Source organism: Cavia porcellus, unplaced genomic scaffold, assembly GCF_034190915.1.
Source record: "Cavia porcellus strain 051 isolate PalLab524CR breed Dunkin Hartley unplaced genomic scaffold, mCavPor4.1 scaffold_16, whole genome shotgun sequence".
Lineage (NCBI taxonomy): Eukaryota > Metazoa > Chordata > Mammalia > Rodentia > Caviidae > Cavia > Cavia porcellus.
In genome coordinates, this window is record NW_026947499.1 from 24,770,938 (window position 1) to 24,790,836 (window position 19,899).

Sequence of the window (19,899 nt, forward strand, 5' to 3'; positions counted from 1 at the left end):
TCACATTAAGCCCCATACTCAGTCCTGTTTTAAATTTTTTGAGACAGGGTCTCACTAACTGGCTAAATTACTCAGGCTGAGTTCACACTCGTGATTCTCCTGACTCGGTTTCCAAGAGGGCCGGAATTACAAACATGTGCCACCACCCCCGTTTGGCATATGCAACTGTAGTTTCGGGGTGTTTGCTGATCTTCCTTGGCTCGTCCTTGGTTTTTGATGTTCCCATTTTACTGAGGAGACCATTTGGGCTCTGAATGGGAAAAGGCTTGCTTAATGTAACAAAGCGAGTCCTTTGTAGAGCTGTAGAGCTATCGAGGTTCTGAAGTCAGCATCCGGCTTTGAGCCAAGCATCTAGGAGTTACAGGAAACTGGGGTGCTACGCCCACCCGGCTGCGCTGGAAGGGAGGAGGGCGCGCCGCAGGGGCGGGGCTCTTAAGCGCCCCTCCCCGAACTCGGCAGCGGGGGCGGGGCCTTCCTCAACCGAAGCCGCTCCAACATGGCTCCGCGGCTTTGCAGCATCTCTGCAGCGACGCAGCGGCTGCTGTGCAGCCCGCGACCCAGCGCGGGGGTCGCCGTGGCCGCGGGTGTGGCTGCTGCCCGGTGAGAGCCGGGGGAGGAAGGGTCGTGCACAAAGACGAGGCGGTGGAGGGAGGGTGGAGGTTCCTGGACTTGGATCCCAAGGTTTGGAGGCGGGGCGGAGATCCAGGCCTGGGGATGGTCTGAGATTGAACCAGGGAGGTGAGGAAAGTATGGGCAGAGTCTTTGTTTTGGGGCAGACCTAGGGCTAGCCAGAGAATGAAAGGTGGGGTTAGTGGGAGGGACCTAGGTCCTGGAGAGTGGGAGAGGCAGAGGATAGAGGCCCATTCCTCAGGCCTTTGCCTGTGATTCTGCTTTAGCACCTCCCTCGGGCAGCTCCTCCCTCAGGAAGTTGAGGGGTTTAGTGGGGGCCTCCATGGGCCTTGGCTGTATAGACTGTTTGCCTCCCCACTCTTAACTTCACTGGTGGACCAGCAGACGCCCAAAAGGGGATGGGGGTTGTTCAAGGTCGCTGTCCAAGCTTTGTGGTGGTAGCAGTGGATCAGAGACCGAGGTCTTTGATGCACCATGCACTTTGCACTACAACTGGTGGCCTCCTGGGAGAGGGAGGTTGGCTGGGCCATGTGCTCAGTGCTAACTGTTGTTTATTCCTGCTCTGGGTGAGGCAGGCTTAACCACCCTTGACTGGCCCTGAGTGGCTCCTCCCCCCATCCAGTTACTGTACTTCCCCTATCTCTGCCCTTCCACCCTGTGCACTTATGACCTAATCTTTACCTGCTTGTCCCAACAAACCATGATCTCATTTTTCTGTTTCCCCAGCTTCCCACCCCCACAGCGCTCAGGACAGTGTATGCTCAAAGAACATGTGCCAGAGAAGTGAGACTACCTATCCTCCCACCTGTGGAAAGGAAGCAGGGGTCCCTCCTGCCCAACAGCCTGGGAATGAAGCTGCAGAGTTCTGTTAGGCATTGAGACGTTAGAGCATCCTTCAGTGGGTTTTAGCACAGCTTGGAGAGAGGGGATGGGCATGTGCCCCTCACCCAGACTGCCCACTAATGAGGAAGAAAGTTGACGGCATGTGGCAGTTTGCTGTTGGCCTGGCCTTAGCAAATCTAACTTGGGCTCTTTTTTTGGGGGGGGGGGGTTAACCTTGGTTATGCCATTTGACCTCTTCAAGCCTCAGTTTCTTCACTTATAAAACGAGGGTGACAAGAGAGGATGTGTCTCAGGACTGATGAAGACTGAAAAGGCCACACTTACAAAGTCTCTAGCACCCAGCAAGCTTATGAGTTACCCTTTGCCTGAACCTGTTTGTCTGAAGCAACTTCTACATGAAACACAAATAACATCATGATTAAAAGGACCTTAGGAAGCTCAGCTTTTATGAGATAGTGTTTTCCAGATGAAGAAATTGAGGCCAAGGAAGGGATCAAATCAGTTGGTGATGGACTCTTGTGTAGCAGATATCCAGAGGCCACAGAAGTAGCTAAGGGACACGGGGAAGACTTAAGAGGCAGCCTTCTGTTCCTCATTTACTCATTTGGTAACCCCAGTGACTAACAATCTTTGAGCCTCACTTTGCTTTGCTGTAGAGTAGACATTGTGATCTCTGCTTGGCACTTTTTACAGAACTGCTATAAAGGCATTTAGGTGAATACTGTCAAGTCCCTCAGAGACTGTTTAGCAGCCAGGTGTGGTAATGCACATCTGAAATCGCAGCACTGCCTGAAATCCCAGCACTTGGGAGGCTGAGGCAGAAGAAGCCCTGCAAGCAAGGCTACCTGGGCTTACATAGTGAGACCTTGTCTAAAAAAACAAACGTTAAGCAAATGTTAAGCCCTGGTACCACATTGAATACCTAAGAACATCTCTTTCTGACCCTCATGCTGCCCCCAAATGGTATCTATTCAGGAGACTGAGGCAAAAAGATCACAAGTTCAAGGCCTGTCTGGGGAAACACAGTGGACCCCCCCTCTCAAAAAAAGTACTGCCTGGGTTAAATGGGTTAGCATTTAGCATATAGTAAACGTTCAGTGGTTTTTGCTATTGCTGTATTGGTAATCTTTTTTTTTTTTTTTTTTTTTTTGTATTGGTAATCTTGTTCTAGCTGAAGATGTCCCTCACAACAATAAGCAGAAATGCAGCCCTTTTCTAAAATTAGTTGATTCAAAATGACAAGATATTTCAGAATGTGCACAGAGCTGAGGTTCCCAGCATGTAAATCTAGAATGTTCTAGAGTTTTCATGTGAAGAGGCATCAGATTATTGATTGCTATTGACAGTACAAGTATGTCATCATCTATGGTGATTTTTCTTAGAGATGAGAAAGTTCTGCCTGCCAAAAGTACTGCTGTGTGTAGTGGTAACATGGCTGTAATCCCAGATTTGGGAGGCTGAGGCAGGAGGATCGCTGTGGGTTTAGAGGCCAGCTTGCCCTATATAGTGAGACCCTGTCTCAAAAAAACCCAAAATTGCTGTGTTAAACATCTTGGGAGGAATGGAAGAGTATGGAAGGGTTTTAACTGGTGTCTGGGGAAAAAAAAATATCCAAATGAAATGAATAAAAGAGGGAGTATAGATTTTTGTGGGAAAGTCTGGACTAATCTATCGGGGAGTCCCACCCTTTGTGATACTGGGAATTAAGTACAGGAAGTGATGAGCTACATCCTCAGCCCTTTTTAATTTGAATAAGGTCTTGCTAGGTAGCCCAGACTGGCCTCATGTGTTCCTTCTGCCCCAGCCTCTCAACTGGGATTACAGTTATGTCCCCCACACCTCTCTGGGGTACACCTTTCTTCGATAAAGTTGCATTATGGTTTTTCAGCCCTGACCAGCAGTTTAAATACCACAGTTTTTGGCATTTCTAGAATGATTTGCTGACATGAAGAAAAGTTGAAATTGGGACTGCACTAAGACAGAGCATGCAGTAGAGTCCTGGCAGTCCTGTTGAAACTCATATGGCCAGGCCTACTTTTAGTGTTTTTGTTGACTAGGTCTGAGGTGGAGCCTGAAAGTTTCTCACAAGTTCCCAGGTTACTCTGAAGCTGTTAGTCTGAGAACTACAGGAGTGGGGTGTCCTGGGCGCTGGTTGCAGTGGTGTGCACTTGTAATTTCAGCTACTCAGGAGACTGAGGCAGAAGGATTGTAAGGGCAAGGCCAACCTGGGAAACTTAGATCCTGCCTCAAAATAAAAAGGGTTGAGATGTAGCCCAGGAGCATGCTTGCCTAGCCTGTGTGAGGCCCCAGGATTGATCCCTAGCACTGCAAAGCCAAAAAAAGGCGCTTAGCAAGTTAGGAAAATTTTGAAGGAAAAAGTGGAAACCATGAGATCTGTTAGGAAGAAAGGTAGAAATACTGATGGTAGCTACTTTTGCCATGTTATGCCCTTTTTTTTTTTTTGGTCTTTTTCTTTTTTATTGGTACCAGGGATCGAACTCGCGACTGCTTGCTTGCAAGGCAGGTGTTTACGCCGCTGAGCTAAATCCCCAGACCCCAATTATGCCCTTTTTCTAAGAGACTATCCTATAGCCCCAGTTGTACAGATGAGGAAATGAGGTCCAGAAAGGTGCTGAGCTCAGATTAGAACTGAGCTCTTAAACAGTAATACCGCTGTTGGTAATGGGAAAGGCTTGAGTCCACATTCTAGGCCAAAGCCCACCTTTTGTTTCTTACCTTAGAACATACATCATTTTCCTGCAACTGCACCCCCAACCCTGTTCATTTCCCAAATACAGATTGAGCATGTGCCATGTGCCAACCCTGTTCCAAACACTGGGGACACAGAACAGGTCCCTGTGCTCATGTGGCTGATTCTGATAGGGAAAAAGACAATAAACAAAACACTTAACATGAGGGAAAAAGTATTGTCTCTAGGCTAGTGGTTTGTTTTGTTTTGTTTTGTTTTGAGTGCTGGTTGAACCCAGGGCTCTGTGCATGCTAGGCAAGTACTCTTAACACTGAGCTACAATTCAGGCCACAGTATGGTGCTTTAGAAGTCACTGTACAGCAAAATAAAGAAGCAGGTGAGAGTGGTTGGGGAGGTCAAGGATAGGAAAACATAAATTCAGCAAGAAAATGGAATTGGAACTCTTATTTAAAATGTGCATTTGAGGATACTGGCCTGAAATTCAGACCCACCCTGGGATCTTTGGATACGTCCCCTGTTGGATTTTTACCTGTAGAAAAGATCTTTTGAGATGGACTTCTCTGCTCTGCTCACTTGACAGATGGAAAAACTTAGGCTTACTGGTTGGTGGGAAGGATTAGGAAGCAGTGGAAAGAACTGGGAGCCCATCAGAGGTCTGTGATGCCTCCCTTTTACTTTCCTCAGCATTCCAGGCCCTAGCTCTTCCTTCAGGACTGGTCACTGGTTGTTTATCTTAGTTACTACTGATGTTAATAAATTACTGGGAACCTCGTTCTGAAACAGGTCTTGGTCAACAAATGGTGAAGCTGGACTTTTTTTTTTTTTGATAGGGTCTCACTATGCAGTTCAGGCTGACCTTGAACTCATTTTGTAGTCCAGGCTGGACTCAGACTCACAGTGATCCTCCTGCCTCAGCCTCCCAAGAGCTGGGATTACAGGCATGTGCCATCACACCTGACAAAAGCACTCCTGTCTGGTAATGTCACTCGTGAAGAGGCAGCCCCTCTACATTCAAATCAAAAATCAAGTCCCTCAGGGTCCCACCACTGAGCTATACTTCCAAACCCTGGAAGATGATTGTTTTAAATTTTATTTTTCTTAGTACATGTTCGTAATACATAATGGCTAAATTTTATTATGGAGTGTTGTACATGTACATAACATATCAAGATGGTTTTTTAATCAGCCCCAGTGGTTGTTCCACATTTGGGGAAAAAATAATGTTTTTATTTCCAAGCCATTTGTTCTAGCCATGTTTATAAAGGGAAAGGACATGCCTGCACTGCCAGAGTCATCTCTCCACCAGGAGATCTGCTTTTCAGGCCAGGCTGTGCCCTGTCACAAAACTGTAGAATAAGAAGATTGATAGCCTCAAAATAAGCTCTGTCCCTGATGGGGCTTTGGATGTATGTGTGCAGGACTTACGGGACAATTGTGGTGTGGCAGAACGTGGCATTGGGTCCCCTTGCTCTGAACTGTCCCACAGGCAGAGCACATGGTCGTGTTCACTAACCCACTCATTCTTACAGCATCTGACCTAGGCGGCAGAGCAGGTGTCAGTGCATAAATGAAAGAATACATCTTCCTTGTAAGGCCTTCTTTGTCCCTCTTCTCTGCCACATCAGCCCTGCAGAATCATCTGACCTGCTCACTGCCATACAGCCAGAGGCTGCTCAGGCTTGTTCACCTGAGTTCTCCCAGAGATCTTGGCTGTAACTGCATTCTGAGACACACTTCTTAGTGAACTGTGATCTCTTAAAGGACAAGGCTTATTTGTCTTTGGCTACCTTTGTGGTATCTAGCAGAGAGGGATAGGAGTACCGGGAAGGATAGTGAATGTAGCCTTCTCATTAGAGAGAGAACTTAGAAAGCCCTGAGTAAAAGATTCTGGGGTGTTTAGTTAGGTAAGAGCACATCAAGAGAGTGGGTTACATAGGTTGGGGTGCAGGCAGATGATAGGTTGAGTTGTCAAGGGCTTTGGACATCAGGCAAAGTGGGTTTGGGGCTGCTTCACATGGTAAGAGGCTGTGGTTATGTAGCCCAAGTAGAGGTTCCCCTTGTAAGTCGGGAGGGGAGGAGGGAGGCTGGAGAGAGAGGTTGGACACAGGGCTGCCTCTCCCAGACTCCTGAGGCCCTGCAGGTACAGATTAGGCAGCTGAGATCTCTGTAGAAGGGACTAAGTCTGCCTACTTGATGACATTTCACACTTTGGAGCTGCCTGGGATTCTGTGGCCTTCTTTCTGGAAATGTAGGTCACCAGCCTTGGGGAGCAGGATGTCTGAACTACAGGATTTCTGGGACTCCCCCTACCTCTGCAAATCCCTCTGAACTCTTCTGTCCTGCAGTTTCTATTCCAAGGACAATGAAGGCAGCTGGTTTCGCTCCCTGTTTGTCCACAAAGTAGATCCCCGGAAGGATGCCCATTCTACCCTGCTGTCCAAGAAGGAGACCAGCAATCTCTATAAGATCCAGTGTGAGTGACTGTGGGGCTAACCAGCCCCATCCTCTCATGGCTTCTGGGGTTCTTTGAGGCTCCAGCTTGTAGATGGGAGAGTTAGGGTCATCTTGTCTGCTACTCCCAACCACACATACACACACAAACCTCTTCACCTGCTGTGCTTTGTCCTCTATTGCAGTTCACAACGTGAAGCCCGAGTGTCTGGATGCATACAACAGTCTGACGTGAGTATCCTCCATCCACCTGTCCCAGTCCCTGCCTGGAGAGGGGGTTCCATCTCAGCAAATCCTCAGAATGTCCCCTGCCTCATGTTCCTTGCCAAGATCCAGGCCATGTAGATTTCTGAGCTAGAAATCCCAAGGACATCTTGTCCAGCCTGTACATCTTAGAGACGGGGAGACTGAGGCTCAGCCCTGAAGGCCCGAGTTGGAACCCTTATGTCAGAGGCCCTGGTAGCCAGTGTGAGCCCTCCCCGTCTTTGTGCCTCTCCCACAGGGAGGCCGTGCTTCCCAAGCTCCACCTGGATGAAGATTATCCCTGCTCACTCGTAGGCAACTGGAACACGTGGTATGGGGAGCAGGACCAGGCAGGTGAGGTGCCCAGCTTCCCAGCAACACCGCCACTCTCCAGCCAAAGCCTCTGGCACCTCCCACATCCGGCTGTCCTCTATGTACGCCACAACAGCTCCTCGAGTGGGGTTTTGTTTCTGTGTGCACACCTTGTTGCCTCACATCCCTGCTGAAATATCTGTTAAACTCCCCAGTACCCTTGGGAGCCTCATCTTGCCACATTCTCTATGCCCACTGTTCTGTCTCACCCAGGACTTCTGTCCATTTTCCAAATGAACTGTTTTACTCTCTGGTTCCAGGATGCTGTTCATGTTCTGTCCTCCACCTCAGCATCCTTTCTCCCTTGCCTGCTTTATCTGCTCACTTGTCTTTTTATTCAGGCTTCAGGTGTAAGACTCCCTGGATTTTCACCCTGCTGGCTGGGTCAGGCATCTTCCCTTGTTCCACATGGTTCATGCCTGTCTTGACTACTGCTCCTTGTTATGCAACACATTTTTGGAAAACTAGTTCCTTTACAAGGGGTATCCCCAGCATACCTCATGCCATCCAGTGTACCCACAAAGTTGTGCCTAGGACCTGCATACAAACTCAGTTGACTCTTAGCATCTCAGCTACTCAGATGTACCTTGGCATTTAGATTGGTAGTAGTCATCTTGGACAACAATAGAACATGTCCAGGGTAGCTGAAAGACTTTGCAGATAGTGCTAGTTTAGGCTATGTATATAGCACAACCTTGACAGACCTCTAAATTTTGCTTGATTATGGGACCTCACCACCTCATAAGGCAATCTCTCTTATCCTTTCAGAGCTTGGATAACTGTGTGTAAAAAATTCTTGATCTGATCAGGTGTTGTGGTGTACACCTATAACTCCAACACTCTGGGAGGCAGAGGCAAGACAACTGCAAGTTCAAGTCCAACCTAGACAATTTAGTGACTTAGGGAGACTATCTCAAAAAGTAAAAGAAGTTCAGCTCAGTGCAAAGACCCTGAGTTCAACCTATAGTATTACAATAAAATAAAAATGTAAAAAAATCTGTGACCTGCAAAGAGATAGATTTCTTTAATTGTTTATTTTGTTTCAGTAACAGGCACTGACATATTGGTAAGGGAATAAGGGAAAGGGAAATGGCCTTCAGTTTCTGTCACTACAGCTTTTCCATTTTCAGCATTACTTGATCAGTGGGATCTTAGTTTGGTTTTTGTTTGCTTTTTTTTCAGTGCTGGAGATCTAACCTAGGGCCTCATACATGCAAAGCAAATGCTCTGTCACTGTGCTACATCTCTGCCGTGGGACCTTGACCTTTTTTTTTTTTTTTTTTTTTTTTTTTTTTTTTTTTTGGTACTGGGGATTGAACTCACGACATCATGCTTGCCAGGCAGGTGCTTATGCCGCTGAGCTAAATCCCCCCCCTGGACCTTGACCTTTTAAAGGATGTCCTACATTTTGTGTATCTTAAAGTGTAAGCTTCCTCATGTAGAGTCAGCTGGCAAATAGGCCATTTGATCCATACCCTAGGAATAGGGACCAATAATCTTCTTTTTAATAAAACTTGTAAGAACCACTGACTTCTGTTCCTTGGGGGCCATTATAATTGTCAGCAGATTCTTTCTTAGCCTATGATATCATTCCCCTTTATTAGGTTAATCTCTTCCCCAAGTCAGCATCCAGGTTTTGGTAGATTTTTGCTATTTCCCTTGGGAACAAGTCCTTTAAATTATTGTCAGGCACTAAATGCTTATAATCAACTATAGCCTACCTAATTGATCCTTTGGGGACCATTCTCCCCTGATGGGCCGGCCCTGCTTCTGGGAAGGCAAACTATTTTCTTTCTTCACAATTAACTACACATCATCATTCTTTTTCTTTCTTGTATGGTTCCTTTCCTCTCCTCTCCTCTCCTCTCCTGTCTTCTCCTCTCCTCTCCTCTCCTCTCCTCTCCTCTCCTCTTCTCTCCTGTCCTGTCCTGTCCTGTCCTGTCCTGTCCTGTCCTCTCCTCTCTTCTCCTCTCCTCTCCTCTCCTCTTCTCTCTCTCTCTCTAGCTATCTTTTTGGTGCTGATAAATAAACCCTCCCATGCTCTACCACTGAGCCACATCCCCAATTCATGGTTTTGTTATTTGAAAGCAGATTAATTTCTGAGCATGACCATAATAAAAGACCACAGGGGTAACTGAAAACAACAGAAATTTATTCTTTCACAGTTCTGAAGGCCCAAGGTCTGAAATCAAGCTGTGGGGGGATGCAGTTCCTCCAGAGCTCTTAGGGGAAGTGCCTGCATTGCTTCCTCCAGTTTCTGCTTGTTGCTGGAACTCGGGTGTGTAGGCACGTCGCTGTGGTCCCCTCTGCATTCCAACTCAACATGGTAGTCTCCTGTGTCCAAACCTTCCTTCTTTGATAGAGGTATCAGACAATGGACCTAGGGTTCACCCAATGTGATTTCAATAATCTCTACAAAGACCCCGTATCCAAATAAGCTCACTTTCTGAGTTCTGGGTGGGCATGTATTTTGAGGGATATTCAACCCCATACAGAAAATTTGAGAAACTAATTCTAATGGTATAAAGAGTTTTCAGTGAAAAGCTCTCTCTCCTGAGGCCTCCAGCTCTCAATTATCTGCCCCAGCAATATCTAACATCTCAGTCTCTTGGGCCTTCCTCAGGAGAGGATAAATACATAGATCAGCATCTCTGGATGCCCCTCACCCAACTGCATAGCGTTCCCTATACTATGTTTTATCCCTTGGTGTTCCTTTTGTTTTTTTAAAATTGTCTTGCTGTATTGCTCAGGCTGGTCCCAAACTTTTAGGCTCAGCTTCTTGAGAAATTGGACTATAGGCGTGCACTATCATATATTCCTATAGTTTCTTCTGTTTTGTTGTTTGTTTTTGAGACAGGGTATTGTATATGTATTCCCAACTGGCCTTGAACTCATTTTATATAGCCCAGGCTGACCTTGAAATCATGGCACTCCTCCTGCCTCAGCCTCCTGAGTGCTGAATTGTAGACATATGTCAGCATGTCTGGTTCTTTTTTTTTTTTTCCTGTTTGTTCGTTTTTGCAGTACTGGGGATTGAACCAAGGATACTCACACTGAGCTACACCCCTTTTTATTGTTTATTTTGAGACAGGGTTTTAAGTTATTAAGTTGCCCAGACTGGGCTCAAACTTGGTATTCTCCTGTCCCCTAGTAGCTGGGTTTACAGGTGTGTACCACTGCACCCAACTGACTTCTGTTTAATTCATGCCCTGGAATGTTTTCATCAGTCCATCAGACCTTTCTCTCCTTTTGCCTGTTTTGATCTTTATAGTTCTAGTGGTCATCCTTACATGTGTTGCTTTTCTAGCATATAGGTTACATCTGATGCCTTTTTTTTATTGTAAGGCTGGAACCCAGGACCTTGTACACCCTAAGTGCCGGGTGTACCACTGAGCTATACCCCATCTATAACTAATGCTCTTGCTGTTATTTAAGGAAGGTTGGGCAGGAGCATTATTCCTATTTCAGGATGAAGACTTGAGACCTAGAAGGGTCAAAGGACCACCTGGTAGAGTGGGAACTCAGAAACTCAGGTCTCCTGGACTAGTGTCTTAGGTCATTTCCACCCACCACTGCCTCGCACCAAAGCCAAGGGAACTCAGTGTCCTGATTTGTTAAGGATCAAGGCAAGGGGACCCCACCACCACCACTGCTACACATGCATACACACACACACTCACACTCACACACACTCACTCTTAGTCTTGGGATAACCAGGCAGGGCCCAACAACCCCCCAACCTGCACCGTACCCCCTCCTACAGTGCATCTGTGGCGCTTCTCTGGCGGCTACCCAGCCCTCATGGACTGCATGAACAAACTCAAAAACAACAAGGTATGTGAGTATCCTCTTGGTGACCCTTTCTGACTATTGATTTCAGCTGAGCCAGGCTGCCCATGGGGAATGTGGTTGGGGTGGAGGGCTCTTCCTGGCTGCTGTGCCCATACCCCTGTGCCCACAGGAGTACCTCGAATTCCGGAAGGAGCGGAGCTGTATGCTGCTGTCCAGAAGAAACCAGTTGCTCCTGGAATTCAGTTTCTGGAATGAGCCGCAGCCTAGAGCAGGCCCCAACATCTATGAGCTGAGGACATACAAACTCAAGGTACTTCCATCCTGCCACAGTCCTCTGCCTTCCACCATCCCTGCTGTGCTGTGCTGCAGATGCCTGAGGGGAGTGACCACTGTGTCCCAGTGTGTGGTGTAGGGTTCTGGCCACCCTGTCCCCGAGGGCTCAGAGCAGAAGTCTATGTTCCTGTGTGCACCTGGGTAGCAGTGTGAGTCAGGGCCTGTGGGTGAGGCCCCTGGAGCTGGACTGACAGCACAGTTCCCATCCCTGCCCTGCTGTGACACTGGAACTCCAAGGTGGGGCTCATTCCCTTTCTCTCTCTGGTTCTCTTTCAGCCAGGAACCATGATCGAGTGGGGGAACAACTGGTGAGTGGTGGTACTGGGGCTGGAGGCATGGGGAACCCTGCTGTCCTGCTCCACTGAGGCCCCTGGTGGGCCACTTGCCGAGGGCCATGTCACAAGGAACCTAGCATCCTCTGCCAGTCATGGAACCAAAAAAGGATCTGATCAGAGATGTAAGTCTCCTGAGGATGTGAGGCTCCTTTGGTAGAAAATCAGCCATCAGCTGCACCTCTAAAATTGCCCAAGCATGTCTGAGAGCATGGGCTCTATCTTCAGGTGGCCACAAAACCAGCCTGGGGCCACCTTGGGAATCCTTTTGTATTGACCCGTCTTCTTCCCCACATTCTGTCATCTCCAGGGCTCGGGCCATCAAGTACCGGCAGGAGAACCAGGAAGCGGTAGGCGGCTTCTTCTCACAGATAGGAGAGCTCTATGTTGTACACCATCTCTGGGGTAGGTCAGGGACTTTCCAGGAACCTTTTGTTTGTTTGCTTTCTCCACTGCCACATGTAAGCAATGGGGATACCTTAGCGCATGCATAGAAATTATACTCTTAGAGATGCTACCTCAGACATAAACTAATAAAGATTAATTTGAGATGTTTACAAATAATATCTGTAGAAGGTAAGGCAGGTAGAGATGACAGAAAAAACAGGAGGACTTACCTTGGTTTGGGCAGACAAAAATGACTTCCCTAAGAGGTAATGTGTAAGTTCAGAGCTAAAAGATGAGAAGGAGCCAGCTATGAAATACTGAGGAGAGGCACGGCAAATGAGAAAGGCTGTTCTGTGTTTTGAGACAGGATGTCACTATGTCGTTCAGTCTGGCCTTGAACTACTATGTAACCAGGGTTACCTGGAACCCATGGCAATCCTTCAGTCTCAGCTTTCAGAGTGCTGAGATTACAGGCTTGTGCCATCACACCTGACTGCCTCTGAGGTTTTGATGGGTGGAAAGAAAACCAGCAAGGAATTAATCAAGGAGAGTGGGAGGAGTTAGGATAGGAGAAAGGGGCAGACACTGTATAAACTAAGCCTTACAAGCCAGGGAGTAAGTTGGGATTTATCATAAATGCAATGTGAGGCTACTGCAATGTTCATAAGATTCTTCTGGCTGCTAAGTACTTTACTGAGAGTGTCTGCTAGAGGAGCAAGATCCTGAGATGCTTATGCTAGTTCAGGCAGACAGCGCAGGGGCCTGGCCCTGGGTAGTGGCAGTAGGATGTAGCGGCATCCAGAGTTACTGTGTTGAGGTTGACCAATGGGACTTAAAGATGAATGGTTGGCGGAGTTGGGGGTGAAAGAGATGAAGATTCCAGAACTGCTCCCAGGCTCCTCTAAGCAGCTGTGTGTCCTTTATCAACTAGGGGAGGAACAGACCAGAGGGGCCAGGAGTTTAGTTTTGGCTCTCTGAAATGTCACACATAAGATGCTGACACATTCAAGTGGAGATGTCACGTGGGCACTGCACATACACTCCAGAGTTGGCAGGAGTTTGGGGCTAGAAATACAGGTGTAGGAGTTGTGAACAAGTGTACTCCTCAAAACTCAGAAGGCCTTTCCCCACTACAAGGCCTTTGTGCTGTTCTCTCCACTAGGATCACTTCTCCCCAACAATTCACAGCTGGCTTATTTTTTTCTCCTTATCTGAGTTTATATTTTACCCTTTAAGAGAAGCTTTGTTTTGTCATGTCTGTTTCTCTATAAACATTGTTAAAAATTTGTAATTATCTGCAGTTAATCTTTTCCCTGACTGGATGAGATTGCCACAACAGACCATGTTTGTGATAGCCTGAGGGAAGAAGAGATAGGAGGGCAGGCTTGGGGGCAGTGGGAAGAGGGCCCTGTGTTGGGAAGGGATCAGAGCCTCTGCGCCTGAGGAACAAGCCTCTGTCTCTTCCACAGCCTACAAAGACCTGCAGTCTCGGGAGGAGACACGAAATGCTGCTTGGAGGAAGCGGGGCTGGGATGAAAATGTCTACTACACAGGTGAGCACCTCCTCTCGCATTCAGAGGGGTCTTTGGAGGTCATCCCGCTGGAAGCCCTGTCAGGAAATGGGAAACTTGGGGTGGGGAGGGGGTACTGGAGATTGTACTCAGGGCATTTGTACTTAGCCCCTTTAAAATTTTTATTTTTTTTATTTTTAACTTTTTATCGGTACCAGGGATCGAACTCACGACTGCCTGCTTGCAAGGCAGGTGCTTATGCCACTGTGTTAAATCTCCAGCCCTAAAATTTTTTTTAAAAAATGATTCTCAGGTATGATGATGCATGCCTCTAACCCTAGTACTCAAGAGGCTGAGGCAGAAAGATTGCCAAAAGTTTGAGGTCAGCTGGGCTAGTCAGTTCAAAACCGGCCTAAACTACATAGCAAGACCCTGTCTCAAAAAAAAAAAAAAAAAAAATAATAAAATAAAATTTTTATTTTGAGACAGGGTCTTGCTATTACCAGGGCTTGAACTTGCTGTCCTCTTAGAATGCTGGGATTATGTGCATGTGGCACAGAGCCCAGCTGGAAACTCACTTTAAGACAGTGAGTTAATGGTTTTCTATTCTGTTGGCATATTCCACATGGTACCGACAGTCCTAAATGAGTGCTGTATAGGACCATAAGACAGCCAGGTGACCTCTCCATGAGAGCTGCAGAGTAGCTGAATGCCCATCACCACCCTGGGGACGGTTTTGCACTGTGCTAAGACTGCTTCTTCCTCGGTAAACTGGTGATCCTGATCCTGCCACCCTCAGGGGCAGCAGGGAGGACTTATAAACTAATTTATGACAAGTGCTTTGCCTTCTCTGCGGCACACATACATGCAGCACTTTTTGTTTTCTGAGCAAGTTTTTTAGTCAAGAAATTTTCCACTTTGTTAGAACCTGGAGTTGGTAGGGGTCGACAGAGCCCTCACTATGTGTGGAGAGGGGATGATGGTGGTGAGTGGGTGGGTACAGCTATAAACAAAAGCCTGTCCTGGCCCTTGAGGAGCTTTGGAGGAGCTGGTGTGAGAGAGAACGTGTCTATTGTAGGAAGTGGTGCAGCAACAGTATGCACATCCCCTGGGAACTTGTTAGAAATGCCCATCGTTCCCCCCCCCCCCCAGCAACCTAGTAAATCAGGATCTACACTGTTGGGCTTGATGGTTGCGATGGTCTTTCTCTGTAATTCAGACTAGCCTTGAACTCACTTATGTAGCCCAGGCTGGCCTCAAATACCCAGCAAGAATCTGCACTTTAAGGGGAACTGTGGTTTATCTGTATGTACATTAAGGTGTGAAAAGCTCTGAGCAAAGCTGGGTGGTGGCTCATGCCTCTAATCCTAGCACTCAGGAGGTTGAGCCAGGAGGGTCCCTTTAAGTTCAAGATTAGCCTGAGCTACAAAGTGAGCTCAAGGCAGCCTGAACTGCATCGTGAGACCCTGTCTTTAAAAAAAAAAAAAAGAAAAAGAAAAAAAAGAAAAAAGAAAAGCAAAGAAAGAAGAAAGAAAAGCTCTGAGCAGTAGAAGGGTCTAACTTTCTGGGTGACCTTGAGCTGACCCTCTCTGGGCTACAACTTTCCCATCTGTAAAGTGAAGCAGTTTGATATTCATTGTTTTTCAAACCTCAGTCATTTGAAAACCTCCATACAACTTTTGTGTCTAAGCTAGGACACTGTAGTATTATGACTGCAGTGCTTCCTTCTTTCTTTTTCTCTTCCTTCCTTCTTTCCCTCCTGCCTCTCTCTCTCTCTTTTCTGTCTGTCTCTATGTATCTTTTTCTCTCCTGCCACTGGTGCTGAGGATTGAACACCCAGAATTCATAGACCTTACCTAAATAATCACATACTCTATCACTGAGCTACATCCCCAGGCTTAGTTATTTTCTTTAAGTCACCCTACTTTGTCCTTAGCAGTATCTGAGAAATAATTCTTTACTATGCCATTATTTTGTTTTGTTTTTGTGGTGCTAGGGATGGAACTCAGGGCCTCACATGCTAGGCAAGCACTATTCCACTGAGGTACATTCCCACCCTGTACCACTTATTTTTCCACATACACAGGAGAGATGCAAAAAAAATTTTTTTTAAAAAGAATGCTCAGCTCATCATCACCAAGATCCTGTGTTACCTTGTAATTTGGATGACCTAATACTCTCCATGGGTCCTTCTGGTAGGGTATGAGGGTATTGTCTTGTCTGGTAGAGTATGAGGTTTTCTTGTCTTAGCATCTGCTCTTTAGAAGCTTGTGTTAAAAAAAAAAAAAAAAAAAAAAAAAAGCTGGACATGGTGGTGCATAGGAGGACTGCTGGGAGTTCCAGGCCATCCAGGACTACGTAGTGAGTTCAAGACCAGCCTGAATTACATAGCAAGATCCTGTCTCAAAAAACAGAAGCCTGTGTATGTTATGTGTAATTTTTGTCTCAGCTCCAAGTAAGACCTGTCTTTCTGTCTCCACAGTCCCCTTGGTACGACACATGGAGTCTCGAATCATGATCCCCTTGAAGATTTCACCTCTTCAGTGATGCTGCTGATACCTCCACCTCTTTTGTCTTCTCTCTCAGGACAGCCTGGGACAGAGGAGCGTTCTGGTCCTGCTGTCTTGGTTTTCTCTAGGCTCTGGGAGGATTTTGACAGGTAGACCTCAGCTCAGACACATATGGCAAGGTTCTGAGGAGTTATAGTTCTGTCCAGATACTTCCTGCCTTCCCTGCCAACTTCCTTCCCTCTCCTGGAAGTAGTTTCTAAGTTCCCTGAATGAAGAATAGCAACCTTTTAGGTCTTCTCACATTTCCCCCTTGAGATTCCTGAAGGCCTCTTGTCCCTAGATATCACTGTGGAAATCCTTGGTTTAGCTTAGTTGCACAAAAAATAAGATAACCAGTGGTTAGAGGTGGGGTGAGAAAGGAGAAAGTCAGAACAGGCCTGGTCCTCAAGAATTCCCTGGTCTCCACTGGGTCATCCACTTGCTGGACAAGTAAATCTGAGCCAAGTTCCTCCTGCTGGAGAAAAGCGTGGAACTGCCATGAACTCTCAGCTGTCAGGAGGAAATGCAGAATTCTACGCAGTGAGGCTAGAGAAAAGGGTTGGAATAGGATGATTTGGGAGCAGGAGACACACATGGAATAGAAACCCAGAAGGTAGCACATTGAATTCTGAACTTGAATTTGAACTGCAGAATTTGGAATTGGATAATAGAACAAAGGTGACAGAAGACTCTTTGCCGGAGATCTAGTTAGACAAATGGGGAGAAGCTGGTTTCTCCTTACATAAAGAGGTTGAAACTAGAAATGGTAGTTTCAGCCTTTTTCTTGCCAGCTTCCTTCTTCCTGCAGGCAAAACTACAAGCCGAGGTCTATATTTCCATCACCCTGAATTTCTCCTCTGCCTGACATTCTGTCAGCCCAACCCTCAGTTTTCCAGGGCCATCAGATCTGTGGAACAGGATCAGTGACTCTGGGGACCTCCTCATGACCCCCCCCCATACCTCATGAATCCCTACAAAGTAGCTTGATTTTGCCTCCCTACCAGAAAAACGTGCTAGAGTGGCTGATGGAACCAATTAAATATTTACTATAAGTTGTAGTGTCATTTCTTAAATGCAAAGAACTTCAGCAGGTACCCAGGGCTGAGCAGAGCTGACTAGCTTCCCAGTTCTGCCTGACTCATCTGCCCCGCTGGAATGTGTGGTGTTCCTGGGCTACTCTCAGGGAAGGAATTTCCGTTGTCACTGCTGAGCATTATGACCTATCTTTATAACTAGGGATTTAGGATAGGAGTGTTTCTAGCTCCAGATAAGTAGGATTTTACACCAAAAACCCTTGGCCCTGTCTTACAATTCGTATCAGCAGGAAACGCTGAAGCTTTCTAGTACTCCATTTGAAGTTGGGCATGGTAGTGCATGCCTGTAATCCCAGCACTCTGGGAGGCTGAGGCACAAGGACTACAAGTTCCAGACCAGCCTGGGCAATTCAGCAACTTAAAACTTGTCGTAAAAGAAAAATGCCTGAGGATGTAGCTCGATGTGAAGGCCCTAGGTTTACTCTGCAATGCTCAATCCTGCCTTTGTGTCCCAAGTAACTACAATTTTATTTTTTTGTCTTTTTTTTTTCATTTTTATCGGTACCAGGGATCGAACTCACGACTGCCTGCTTGCAAAGCAGGCGCTTATGCCGCTGAGCTAAATCCCCAGCCCCCTACAATTTTAAACATACCACAAACTCATTCATTCAACAAATTAGCAAAATGTCTACTAATTGATGGGCTCAGCTACACGCACTGGTAAAAATTAGTGAGTCCTTGACCTCAAAGCCTATTTCCCGGTTGTGAAGCTATTACCCACACAGAACCTGCGCTAACTTTTTTCCCACATTGCCCTGCGGTTCTCGCGGGACAAAGCACTCCAAGGATTCCGAGGCTTATTTCCGGTCGGGCGCTCTTTCTTTCTGTGTCTCTATGGTAGGTGCGTAGTGCATCCGGTAGCGCTGCCGGAAGTAGTTCTCTGGGCCGGATTAGTTCGCCGTTCTGTGAGGTGAGGTGATGCGGGGAGGGAATTAGGGTGGCGGGGTATTGGGTAGCGACATTCTGGACAGCCCAAAGGAAAGTTCCCGACTTCATTTTCCAGAGTGGGTTTTAGATATGTTGCATAGCGCTGTTTTCTAATCAGAAGAATGCTCGTTACACTATTTTGTGGTTCCACTTTGCAGCCTTCTGATGATAGTAGTAGTAACAGGTTCCCCACCGTGTGCTGTGTGTGTGTGTGTGTGTGTACTGGTACTGAGGATCGAACCCAGGCGCATTCTACCACTGGTTTTTATTTTGAGACACAGTCTCGCTAAATTAGGTAGGCTGGTTTAGAATTTGTGATCCTTCTGTCTCAGCCTCTTTAATAACATGAATTACTGGCGTGTGCCACTACACCCAGCGCATTTTACGTTTATTGTACATTTTTGTCTGTCAGGCACCCTGTGTTGCCATAGTTGGAATTTCCCACACTTAAGCTTAATTAGTTTACTACTAACTTCCCAGAACTCAGAAACACTACTAAGGGTTTTTAAACCAATCGCTATTTTTTGGACGAGGGTACTGAAAGTGAACCTAGGACTCATATTCTACCATTGAGCTACACTCTCAACCCACTTCATTTATTTATCTATTAAGACAGGGTCTTTTTATGTACTTCAGACTGGCCTTGAACTCATGGCAATCCTACTGTTTGAGCTTCCTGAGTGCTGGGATTACAAGGCATGTTTAGCCACACCTGGCTGAGCACACTTTATTTAAACGGAAGTTTTCTTTGAGAGGTTTTCTTTAAGAGAAAACTTCAAGTCTTCCTGCCATAAATGAAAAACTGTTTTCACTTATGTGAAATATAATGATAAATTACATACTTGATATAATGAAAAACAAATCATTGTTAACAAATTTAGGTTTCATTTAAATCTGAAGCAGAGTGCTTTTATTACAGTAGAACCTTGGCATTCTTAGCTGTTACAGACAAACTAGGGAACTGAGATGAGGTAATCAAAAGTTTCAAAGGAGAATCGAAAAAGGATTGACTTCTCTCCTTAGGTGTCCAGCATTATGTACAATCACCCTTGCACCATCTAAAGCCCCGTCCCAGATCCTATCCATCACCTTGCCCAATGGAGTATGTTAATGCCCGACAACCCTTGAAGTAGGGACTCACTTGATTTGTGAAGAAAGTAGATCTAGAAAAAAGTGAAGTGACCTATTCCAGAACTCAAACCTGTAAAACAGTAGACTGGAGATTGCAACTCAGAACTCTGACTGTACCACTACCCACTATTGGCTCTCTCAGTTAGTGCTGGTGACACACGAATTGGGTAAGAGACACAGTGCTGCCCACTTTAGGATGCTGTGGTGATAACCCTTGCCAGGAGGTGGCAAGGAAGGTGACCAGGGAATTTGGACTTGTTTCAGTGCATTGTGAAGAGTGGTAAAGATTTTAAAAAACAGGAATGGCATTATGTGGGTCTCCTTTAACAAAAGAATTTAGACAGTGTTCCTTGTGTAGGACTTTTTTTGTTTTGTTTTGGTTGGGGTTTTTTTTGTTTTGTTTTAATACCAGGGATCAAGCTCACAACTTCGAGCTTGCCAGCCAAGCGCTTATTCTGCTGAGCTGTATCCCCTGCATGTAGTCCTGGAGAAGAATATGGAGGCCTGGCCTAGGGTTTTGAGTTAGGAGAACATGGTACCTGGGATTGCTAGGTGAATACCAGAATGCAGGATGCTTCTGTGGAGAGTGTGAGC

At 46.4% G+C, this 19,899-nt stretch overlaps 2 protein-coding genes across 7 annotated transcripts in view; both read left to right on the top strand.

Annotated features, from left to right (window-relative positions):
• The first annotated feature begins 442 nt into the window (after positions 1-442).
• On the top strand, positions 443-17,205 carry Nipsnap1 (nipsnap homolog 1). Of its 2 annotated transcripts, none has more exons than XM_003478330.5 (10): positions 443-600; positions 6,529-6,656; positions 6,820-6,865; positions 7,137-7,231; positions 11,013-11,083; positions 11,211-11,351; positions 11,651-11,682; positions 12,017-12,111; positions 13,563-13,646; positions 16,087-17,205. In XM_003478330.5, the coding sequence occupies exons 1-10, from the start codon at positions 497-499 to the stop codon at positions 16,149-16,151; spliced, it is 861 nt and encodes a 286-aa protein (XP_003478378.1). In that variant the 5' UTR covers positions 443-496; the 3' UTR covers positions 16,152-17,205. The 2 variants fall into 2 exon arrangements, with proteins under 2 accessions (XP_003478378.1, XP_012997505.1); XM_013142051.3 differs by having other exon boundaries at positions 12,017-12,056.
• Positions 17,206-18,023: 818 nt separating this feature from the next.
• Thoc5 (THO complex subunit 5) overlaps positions 18,024-19,899 on the top strand; it is a 37,397-nt gene continuing 35,521 nt past the window's right edge. For 3 of the 5 annotated variants that reach the window (XM_005007276.4, XM_013142055.3, XM_023560794.2), the window contains exon 1: positions 18,025-18,157. The gene's annotated coding sequence lies outside the window, so the exon portion shown is untranslated. Of the gene's footprint in view, positions 18,158-19,899 lie in introns of all 5 variants that reach the window. The other 2 variants (XM_023560795.2, XM_063225979.1) reach the window with 2 other exon arrangements.